Genomic DNA, 12,157 nt, shown 5'->3' with positions numbered 1-12,157 from the left:
CCAGCTATATTTTGTATTTTAATAGAGATGGGGTTTCACTATGTTGGCCAGGATGGTCTTGAGCCCTTGACCTAATGATCCGCCTGCCTTGGCCTCCCAAAGTGCCTCGGCCCCAGACTGAGTTTTTAAGGATTCAGGGTAGGAGAGTTTTTCAGAGGCTTGGACTGCTTCTGTGTCTCTTTGTTGTAATTATCTGGGAGGGAGAGTTGTATGTCTGTTCTCATTCATCTCTCTGCAGCTGCAGGCATATCCCCTGAGTCTGCTTTTAGCTTCCCTTTCTTAGTGCACCTGAAGGGAAAGGAATGTGTTTATTAAGGTCCACTGTTTTACTGGGGCCCATTGTATAAGGGTGAAGTCTGGCAGTTACTCAAGAGACTTTTCCCCCCACCTCTCTCTATGCCCGAACTGTCTTATCTGTGTTTTACTGTCTGTTCTTTCTGGCTGCTTGTAGTGAGAAAAGAAGTAATTTCCTTGAAATAGTTGAGGCTAGAACGGGAGCTGGAATTTAAAGTGGTGGTGTTTGTCTGAGATGATGGTGCCCCTGCTCTGTCATCATCTTTTTTTTAAACAAATGCCAATATGCCATAAACACTGTTCTGCACCTTGCTTTTTTCTCTTTACAATGTATCTTAGCAATCATAACATCACTAAATAAAGACCATCCTCATTATTTCATACCATAGTTGCTTTTGCCAGTTCCCTATTGATATTTAAATTATTTATACTGTCCCTATTACAAACAATGCTATAATGAATAACATTGTACATAAGTCAGTATGCATTTGTGCAAATAAATTGGGAGGACTCATTCCCAAATGTGAGATTGCCATATTAGAGAGTTGTGTACATTTGTAATTCGGACAGGTTTTGTCAGCGTACCTTCCATAGAGATAGTACTAATTTATGCTCCTACCCGCAATGTATGAGAGTATGCCTCCCTACCCTTCCTTCAACCTTTTCAATCTCTGCTACTCTGATAAGTGAAAATGGAATCCCAGTATAGTTTTTAATGTACATTTTACCTGTTGTTTTAAATAAGACTGAGCATATCTCGACATGTTTCAGAGTCATTTCTATTTCCTTTTCTGTGAACTTCCTTTCCCCATTTTTTTCCTATTGGTTACTAGTCTTTTTCTTAATGATTTGCTAAGCTGTATACATAGGGATAATTGCCCTTTTTTGTTCCCATGAGGTGCAAATATTTTTTCTTAAGTTTCCATGTGTCTTTTGAATTTGTTTTTGGTGGTTTTTGCCAGTTTTTTTCTAATGTCACATTTGTTAAGTTTTTATTTAATGCCTTTTGGATTGCAGGTCATGATTAGAAAGGAAAATTTTGAGATAGGCACACTGTATCACCCTGGGCCTTAGCAAACTTCAGAAAGAAATGGAGTGAAGAGCTGCGCAGGAGCCTAAGGCAGGGAAGTAGGTAACTTAGCTGAGTAGGGCCTCACAATATAGCCCTACTGTAGTCAGTTTGACATGGATTCCGAGTACCATTGTATAGGCCAGGGTTCTTATTCCAAACCATAGAAACTGACTAGTTAATTTAGGCAGAAAAGGAAAGATATCAGGTAGCTCACTGAATCTAAGCAAAACCTGCATAATAAGGGTCAGAAAATAGAAATGACCCAGGGAACCCATATCCAAGATCCTGCACAAGGCCAGACCGTGTTAGGGCTGCTGCTGCCAGTGACATCAGTGCCCCTGGAAACTGGATTCTGACAGCAGAGTGAATTAACTGTCCCCACTTCATTGTGTCACTTGTCTCAGATCCTTTAAGTCAGTTGCCTCAAATTAAAACTCTTGGGTAGAAGCATTCAGTTGCCCAAGCAGTCATGAAAATTAAAGACTAATGAAGCTGAAATCATAATTTAACCAAAGACTGGTGAGGAAATAGCTGATATAAAGTACTTTATTTAGGGTTCTGGTTATATTTCCCTTTCATGTAAAAGTTTCAACTTATTACAGAAAATGACCTGCCAAGAAAAAAGTTTCATAGTTTATTCCAAAACTCTGAGATACTTGAATGATGAGTTTTATCAGTGCCTTTTGTCATGAGTTCAATTCGAATACATGCTGAGATACGATTATTTCAGATCTATTTCAACATTTTTATTCTGTTATAGGAATAGTAATGATGCATTTAGCATAATTTTGTTCCATATTTTTTAGCATCTGCAGTTTCTATGGAAACAGATTTAACACTAACCCCAATTCTCTGAGCTTTTTTTCAACATGCAGTTGTTTTCATAATGAAAGACCCTCAGATTTTATAGTCAATTCTGCTGCAATAAAACATATTTTTAACTATGACAGGGTTTATAGGGAAGCAATGGGATTAGAGCACAATGCTAAAAAGCTTCAATGACACATTAAAAAAAGATAGGAGCCAACATGTTGAAACCCCGTCTCTACTAAAAATACAAAAATTAGCCAGGCGTGGTGGTGGGTGCCTGTAATCCCAGCTACTCGGGAGGCTGAGGCACCAGAGTCACTTAAACCCTGGTGGCAGAGGTTGAAATGAGATGAGATGGCGCCATTGCACTCCAGCCTGGGCAATAGAGCCAGGCTCAGTCTCAAAAAAAAAAAAAAAAGATAGGAACCTAATAGAAACAATAGCACAATTTTACACGTTAATTGGTTTAAAACTACATAAATATTACAGTAAGTCTGACATTGTACATTTACAAAACCTGGAGTTTGCTGCTCAAGTGAGCTTCAGAAGAGTTGCAATTCATGAGTTATTATGAAATGGCAGTAAGAGGGCAATAAGAAATCCATGAAAAGTTTTAACACCAGATGTGGATGGAAGTTGTTTGCAACATTTGCAGTGAACCGAAGTCACTAGAAATGTTTTGCGATATATATGCTTGTCTAGTTTATATACTCCTGGATGGTTCAGATTAGCTGTATGCAATATTCTGGATTTAGTTAGCATTTTATGTGCATTAAAGTCACATTATACTCAAATTGTTCCCTAATGTATCAGTTACATTAGAACGTTATTTGCATTTTTAAAACAAGTGTTATAGCAGAATAGACTGTACTGTTACTAGAATAATTAGAAACAGGGTCTCACTCTGTCACCTAGGCTGGAGTGCAGTGGTACAGTCATAGCCCACTGTAACCACAAACTCCTGGACTTGAGTGATCCTCCTATCTTAGCCTCCCAGGTAGCTAGGACTATAAGCACATGCCATGACCAGCTAATTAAAAAAAAAGAATTTGTAGAGCTGTGATCTCGCTATGTTGCCCAGACTGGTCCCAAATTATTGGCCTCAAGGATTCTTCCTAAACTGCTGGGATTACAGGCATAAATACGAAGCCCCACCTCAATAATGTATACTTTAAAACAATATTAGAATTTAAGGGGAAAATAACTAATGTTTTAACTTCATAACATCAAAGAAATAGTTTTAACATTATATTTTAAAGTTAGTAATGTTTTACATTTGGACTCTGTATTTAAATGTATTATTTAGTTAGGATTATATCTCCATTTCAAGGCTTTGGGAATTATATGCCCTTTAGCAAAGAAAATGGAATAATAGTATACAGGGCCTTTCATTGGTTGATTGAAACCACTATTGGAGGATAAAATCCACTTTAACTATATATGCTTACAATGGAATATTATTCGGCCATAAAAAGAAATGAACTTTGAAAACATTCTGCTAAGTAAAATAAGCCAGGCCCAAAAGACAAATATTGTGTGATTTCCCTATATGTGAAGTAACTAGAGTAGACAAACTCATAGAGACAGAAAGTACAATAGAGATTACAGGGGCTAGATGGAAGAGGGAATAGTCAGTTGTTTAATGAATACAATTAACTGTTTGGGATGATGAAAGAGTTAGAAATGAATAGTGATGATCGCTGTATAACATCGTGAATGTACTTAATACACCTTAATTATGCACTTTTAAATGGTTAAGATGGTAAATTTTATGTTATTTATATTTTATCACAATAAAAAGAAATCAGTTTTAATTTGTCTGTGGTATTTATATCTTCAGCATTGCCTGCATGTACTACTAATTATACAGGGTTACTGTATTTGTAATTATTTATCAGAACTGGGTGGATATATGACTAGTTTGTTTTCTCTTGCCAAAATTTGAGTGTTGAATTTAAATATTTCTTATAATACCCAGCAATTACAGTAAATTATCTGGAATTTCACCAATTCTTATAAGAAAATAGATTTTTTTCCTTCTAATGGGAATCAGGAAAACATTTGTTAACTTTAATGTCTCTCTCTCTATTATGTATGTATGTATGTATATATATATATATATAAAATAAGTTAATTATTTTTGAGGGACAGGACAGAGTAACCTGGAATTTCTTCCTCAATGTTGTAAAATTCCTGGAATGTTTAAACTCTTAACTGTTTATTAAATTTCTTTTATTTTTCAACTTTTAGATACAGTGGATACATGTGCAGGTTTGTTACCTGGATATATTGCGTGATGGTGAGGTTTGGGGTACAAATGATCCCATCACCCAGGTACTGAGCATAGTACCCAACAGTTTTTCAACTCTTGTCCTTCCTCCCCTCCCAATGGTCCCCAATATCTGCTATTGTCATCTTTATGTCCATAAGTACCCAATATTTCAGCTCCTACTTATAAATGAGAACATGGGTATTTGGTTTTCTGTTCCTGTGTTAATTCACTTAGGATAATGGCCACCAACTGCATTCTTGTTGCTGCAAAAGACGTAATTTTGCTCCTTTTTACGGCTGCATGGTATTCCAAAGTATATATGTACTGCATTTTCTTTATCTAATCCACCGTTTATGGGTACCTCAGTTGATTCCATGTCTTTCCTATTGTGAATAGTGCTGCAATGAAGATGTGGGTATGCTTCTTTTTGGTGAAATGATGATGATGATTATTATTTTTGGAACTATCATTTGACCCAGTAATGAGATTGCTGGGTCAAATGATAGTTCTGTTTTAAGTTCTTTAAGCAATCTCCAAATTGCTTTCCACAGTGGCTGAACTAATTTACATTCCTACCAACAGTCTATAAGCATTACCTTTTCTCTACAGCCTCACCAATATCTGTTGTTCTTTGACTTTTTAATAATAACTATTCTCACTGGTGTGAGATGGTATCTCATTGTGGTTTTGATTTGCATTTCTCTGATGATGCATGATGTGGAGCATATTTTTATGTTTGTTGGCCTTGTGTGTCTTCTTTTTTAATTATATTGAATTAGAAAAAAAATGTTATTGTTGTATTTGTCAAATAATTTGAGTGAATTGGCCTTTCTGTTGATTTATAAGAGTCAGAAAAATTGAGTAGGTCATTAAGCTGGGTCAGGGATGACTTTTTTGTTGTTGCTGTTTTTTAAAGAAATAAATTCTGCTGGGTGCGGTGGCTCTTACCTATAATCCCAGTACCTTGAGAGGCCAGAGGAGGATCGCTTGAGGCCAGACGTTTGAGACCAGCCTGGGCAACAAAGCACAACCTCATCTCTAAAAAAAAATTTTTAAGTTAGCCAAATATGGTGGCACATGCCTGTAATCTCAGCTAACTGGGAGGCTAAGATAGGAGGATCACTTGAGCCAGGAGTTGGAGGCTGTAGTGAGCTGTGATCATGTCAATGCACTCTAACCTTGGCAACAGTGAGACTTTGTCTCAACAACAAAAAAGAAAAGAAAAGAAGAAAAGAAAGGGAGGAAAAAAAAAAAAAAAAAAAAAAAGAAAAGAAAGAAAGAAAAAGAAGGGAGTGCTACAACAAATTGTATGAAAATTTTTTTTATGCAATAAAGTTTTTAGGTTTTGCATATTTATTTACTTCCTAAAATGCTATCCAATTGTATTTCAGGTTGCAACAAGGACAGTGTCAGAGCAGGCTGTAAGAAATGTGGCTACCGTAAGTACTCTAAAAGATGACATGTTTTGCATTATTCATACTGGAATCATGGCCTCTTTGGGCAATATAACATAGTTTCCTGATTTCAGGGGCCCAATTGCATAGTCCTTTAGCCTTAAGCTAACATCTGGTTGTTACAGAAATTCCTGAGTTGGCACTAAAAATTCACTTTTCTTCCCTGCCTTAGACAAATAACAGATATGCATCTGATTACTAACAAAAATACCATGAAGATACAGGTGGTTAGTAGTAGATTTAGGAGTTTGGAGAAAGTATATTTTTAAAAAAGTATATACATGCTTATTCTTTCCTCCTTTTCCACACACTAGGCGAAAAGGTAAAAGCAATGCAAACTATCTGTGAAGTTTTTTTGTGTTTATTACATTTACTTTAAAGATTTAATTGGTCTCAGAATTTCTGCTCATGGGTGAAAATTTGATTTAAACAATAATTATTATGATTAATGGAATGAAAAGGTAAAATTAAGCATGCATAATTATATAATATAAATTTGTGATTTTATACTGTAAATATTCTTCAGTTAAATATAGCAATTCCTAAAGCTTTACTAACAGCTATAATAATAACATTTGCTATTTTCTAAGTTGTTTATAGACCAAGAGAATTAGCCTGGATTGATAATACACTCCAATTCATTGAAGAGTTTTACTAAGAGTGTTTTACTAAGAGTGATTTGACAAAAAGATGTTCATACAAGAACTTGTGATAAGAGAGTACTCGGCAAAAATGTCCATCAGAAGGGCACGTTAAAAGGGTGCTGAGAGAACAAGTCACATACTTCCAAACAAAACTAAAACTGGCTCAAGGGAAGCTTGCTGAAGTAGCAAAATTGCATATATAACTATACATATCAATCCCATAAATGAAAACTGAAGAATGTACTTGCATGCAAGAAGTGAGTGCAATGAAATCTTTTCTATTTTTAAATTTTTTTATATTTATTTCTGCTTTGTTTACTTTCTTTCAACCATGCTAACTTAAGTATCATTGCTAACTTACCTGCCTCATTTCTTTAGTCAAGAATTAAGAACCTGCAAATGCTTCATTTACTTCAAAATCTGGAATGGATCTCCCAGTCTGTCTACTAATATCAGTCTCTACACTTGGACTTCTTTTGACCTAAGACTTTGAGGAAAGCAATTAAATTCATTTTCTGGAAGTAGAATTTTTGCTGATGCAGTCTCCTCATTGTTATTTTATTTAAGACAACAATGGAAGCATCTGCAGTAATTAGAATCCTTTTAGAGAAGCCAACTCAGCAAATAGTTTTGTCAATCCTTCCACATTTAGTGATTTTTGCTTTATTATTTAGATAATTGATTTTAGTGATTTAGTTAATAAACAATTTCTGATTTGTCTCCTGTGGAAAAATTTAGTAATATTTCCCTTCTGTGTTAAATTTACATCTCTACAACTATTAAAGATGAAGTCCTTTTCAACTTACATGTCTTTCTAATAGAAATTGCATTTACAAACTAGCTTCTCTTTTATTTGGGGGCCAGAATTTTTGTATTGCTTGTATAGAGGTAAGAGAAAGGTCAAGAAGACCATTTGAAATATTTTTAATGCCTCAAAATATGGGTATTTTTCAGTTATTTACAAAAGAATAGTCTCGTTGTGAAAATAGTTGTTCAGATTGTACAATACAAAGAATTTCAAAACTTGATAGAAAAAGATCTTATTCTCAGTATATTTTAATAATGGATATATTATTTACTAAAGTTTCAAATTAAGGATGAATATATTATTAAATAACATAGGTCTCTTTCTGTGGCATAATTTCCTTAGCAAAATTAACTTAAAAGAAATTAATAGAAAAAGAGCTATTTCGATAATGAGTTTTTATTAGAATTTTTTTAAGTTAGTAACGTCAGAATATTTAAAAACTACAAGGACACTAAGCCTTGAGATTATCTGTGGGATAAATGTCTCAAATAATTATGATAGTTCTCAGAAAGTATGATTAAAAGATTAGTATAGTAGACCCGGGTTGATCATAGCAGCAGGAAATAAAAACAAATATGTAAATACCTCTAACATTTTACATAAATATAAATTTATCACTTTTTAAATTACCTGTTTATATGTCTGTTTATTGCTGTTCAGTCTTGCTTGTGTAAACCACATCTGAAATGCATTATCTATTTTTTATTTTTTATAGTTTGCTGCTTCAAAAGTAGGCAAGAAGTTAAGATACTTGTAAAGAAATGTATCATTCATTCTCAAGCACAGGTGGTACTGCCTCCCTAGAAATCTGTAGAGGTGTTTTTTATTTGTCAGCAACAGGATACAGGGCGTAGCACTATGACACTTACTATGTAGAGCTCAGAGATTATAAACATCCTACAATGGTAGGACAGTCCTAGACAGTGAAGAGTCTTCTGGCCCCAAATGCCAATGGCAGTCCCATTGAGAAGCAGGTACCTTCTCCCATTATTTTAGGTTCTTTTTTTCCTTTTATAGTCTTATTGCCATTGCCTAATTTGTCAACTGCTTTTTGAAAGCACTTACTGAAATCTTTCTAAAAGTACAGCTTTTATTTCCTAGAAACAACCAACCTATTTTTCTACACATTTATATTTTGCTGACCTATATGATATTCAATTAAACATATTTTAGAATAACCAAGAACAGGCTCCCCATAAAGTATCAAATGGTGGAGTAGAATAATATAGGCATAAACCAAGGGAGAGTGACTAGGAAGATATGACAAAAGAAACAAGAGTGCAAAGGAGTAAATATTTTCCAAATTGAGGGGAAATTGTCAGGTGCAACAGATAAGGTTTGTAAGAAATGAACTGAAAAATGTTCATTGGGTTTGGCAGGTAGGATGCTTTGTTTGCCTTAACAAGATTAGTTTAAGTAGAGTTATAGGTCATGAAACAAACTGTGTAGATTCAGGCCTGAGTGGTGGGAGATGAAGTAAAGAAAGCCAAAGTAGTCTCCATTTTCAAGAAATTTTTTTAAGATATAAAACATTTGTATAGACTGAGGGAACATTAGAGGACATATTGCAAATACTGGAGATAAGAAAAGATTAATAAGCAAGTTCCTCTAATGGTATGACAAGGATACCTCTGAAGTTTGGAAGAAACTAGATGAGAGTAGATACAGATGTTTTCAGGTGGAGATAGAAAGCAGAAAGCAGAAGATGCAGCCTGGTAATCTCAATTTTCTTTTTAAATTGGAAGACAGGATAGTCTCCTTAGGGAGTTTGAGTAGGACAGGACAGTGACTGGTGAGCGTTTTGAGGCAAGTACAAGTTTGGGAAAGTCATTGAGAAAAATAGGAGAGGAAGTTGACTAAGGACAAATAAAAGATGCTAATATGCATAAACATGTGGTTGTTAAACACAGGCATTGCTTGACTACTCTGTGGGGTGGTGGCGGTGGTGGGGGGTGGGTAACAAGCCAGAGAAATGGTAACTTTGAGTCAGATTCATTTGTCTGCAATGAGGATGAACTAGTGTATATAAAAGAGTCAGACTTGTAAAAGGTTGTTCATATTGTCAGTAATGAGAGATTTAAGACTGGGAGAAAATGAAGGTATTAAGGGACTGAAGATCATAATGAGAGTCAAAAACGGATCTATGCATGAGTATAAATGAATGAAAAAGCTGGAAGGATTAAAGACACAGTCAGAGTTTAATACTGGAGTTTAAAATTTCAGTGATAAAACAGTTGCAGATGATGACAAAGGACTATAGTGTGGCCATGAAATCTAGAATGTCAGGGAACCAAGAAAAGCTATCCAACAACTTAGACTGTCCATTCAAGCTCATGTCTGGCTTATACTGTCAGCTAGAGTATGAGCCAGATTCAAAATATTTCAATGAATGGAGCTATCAACCTGCAGCAGGCAGCTGAATGGACATTTAAGGACTACTGCTTGGAAACAATATTGAGAAGCCTGGAGAATACTAATAATACTGAGGTAAAGGATAATTAACTATAGAGAAATGCCCTCAAGGAAGAGCCAAATATCCCATAAGGGTAGTGGTAACATTATCTGATCACATAGGGAAGTTACATGTTTAAGAATCTATCAAAAAAGACTAGGAAAGAGGGGCAATGATCAGCTAGGTCAGTGGGGGAAATAAAACAGATAAATATGAGGATAAGACTTCCAAGGAAGGTAGCCAGGCGCAGTGGCTCATGCCTGTAATCCTGGCCCTTTGAGAGGCTGAGGCAGACAAGTAGCTTGCGCCCAGGAGTTTGAAACCAGCCTGGACAACATGGTGAAACCCCATCTCTACAAATAATAATAAAAAAAAATACAAAAACTAGCTAGGCATGGTGGCATGTACCTGTAGTCCCAGCTACTTGGGAGGCTAAGGTAGGAGGTTGGCTTGAGCCCAGGATACAGAGGTTACAGTGAACTGAGATTGCACCACTGCACTCCTGCCTGGGCAACAGAGCCAGATCCTCTCTCAAAGAAACAAAAGACTTCAAGAAAGAGTGTATGACTACAGAAGAGACCAGCATTTTTCCAGGAGGAACCAAAATGTTAGGGATGTGAAAGTTTGTTGGAATTAACTGGGTTTGGGAATTTAAAAGCTTATGAAATAATTTGTTTGTTCACAAATCTAAGGATTTTAGATAAAGTCTGGTTAAGTTAGTAGTTGTTAGCATAGTCTGTATATTCTGTAATCCCAGAAGTAGGCATTTGGGTACCCTAGTTATAAAACAAGAGGGGTTTTTTTAATGTGTGTACATTGTCAGATTTTTATTCACACAGTCAAAATGAAACTGGAGGTTGTTTTTTGTTTGTTTGTTTGTTTGTTTGTTTATTACTTGGCATTTGCTAACATAGCTACTCCTGGATGGAAGAAAGGGGAGAATATACTTTTCCTTATATTAGTAAAATAAATGATCATAGCCTGGTACCATGTATTAAATACTTATTTGGTGCTAGGCTCTGTACTAACTGCATGGAAGATAGGATTTTATTCTTAAAACAACTCTGTGAAATAGGTTTCATGATCTCTGGTTTTATGAACATTCAAGACCAGTGGCTCTGTAGTGCCAGATTACTTAGTTACAAACCTCTCCTGGCACTTACTAGCTATGTGACATTAGGCAAATTGCTTCATCACTGTGTTTCAGTTTCCTGTCTGTAAAGTGAGATCATTATAGTACCTAATTCCATAGAGTTGTGAAGATTAAATGAGTTCATGGAAGTGTTTGGATGAATGACTGGCTTCAGTAAGTCCTCAATAATTGTTGTTATTTTGTTATTGTTACAAATCAGAAAACTGAGGCCCAGGGTTACTGTGTTAGTTGGTGGGAAAACCGAGATACGAACTCTGGTTATCTGTAAGATTTAACACTATGCCATGCTCCTTTTCATTTACTTTGCTTAAAAAGTTGTGTTAAAATATATATAACATAAAATTTGCCATTATAACCATTTTTAACTATACAATTTGGTGACAGTAAATGAATTCACAATGTTGTACAACCATTACTACTTTTTTTTTTTTTTTTGATGGAGTCTTGCTCTGTTGCTCGGCGCGGTGGCTCATGCCTGTAATCCCAGCACTTTGGGAGGCTGAGGCAGGTGGATCACGAGGTCAGGAGATTGAGACTATCCTGGCCAACATCGTGAAACCCTGTCTCTACTACACACACACACACGCACACGCACACGCACTAGCTGGGCATGGTGGCATGCACCTGTAGTCCCAGCTACTTGGGAGGCTGAGGTAGGAGATTCGCTTGAACCCAGGAGGCAGAGGTTGCAGTGAGACATTTATTCCACAACTTTTCCTTTGCCCCAAATCTGTAATCATTAACCAGTAACTCTCCCCATAGTAACCTCTGTCTATTCTCTGTGAATTTGCCTATTCTAGATATTTTATATAAGTAGAATCATATAAGTATTTGTCCTTTTGTGTCTGGCTTATTTCCCTTAGCATAATGTTTTCATAATTCATCCATGTTGTAGCATGTATTATAACATCATTCCTTTTAATGACTGAATTATTTCCTATATGTATGTAGCACATTTTGTTTATCCATTCCTCTGTGGATAGACACTTGGTTGTTTTCACATTTTGGCTGTTATGAATAGTGCTGCAATGAATGTTGATATACAAGTATCTGTTTGAGTCCCTGTTTTCAATTCTTTGGAGCATGTGCATAGGAGCACAATTACTGTGTTGACTTTTCTAAAAAACTGCCAAACTGGTTTTCATAACAGCTACACCGTTTTACATTTCCACTAGAAATGTAAAAGGGCTCTAATTTC

General features: G+C 35.7%; 1 protein-coding gene across 1 annotated transcript in view; it reads left to right on the top strand.

Annotated features, from left to right (window-relative positions):
* SREK1IP1 (SREK1 interacting protein 1) overlaps positions 1–12,157 on the top strand; it is a 52,618-nt gene that overhangs the window by 8,068 nt on the left and 32,393 nt on the right. The window contains exon 2 of the mRNA XM_017548585.2: positions 5,840–5,887. Coding sequence (XP_017404074.1) covers positions 5,840–5,887 — 48 coding nt within the window. The remainder of the gene's footprint in view (positions 1–5,839; positions 5,888–12,157) is intronic.

Source organism: Cebus imitator, unplaced genomic scaffold, assembly GCF_001604975.1.
Source record: "Cebus imitator isolate Cc_AM_T3 unplaced genomic scaffold, Cebus_imitator-1.0 Scaffold211, whole genome shotgun sequence".
NCBI lineage: Eukaryota > Metazoa > Chordata > Mammalia > Primates > Cebidae > Cebus > Cebus imitator.
This window is presented reverse-complemented; position numbering and strand designations above follow the sequence as displayed.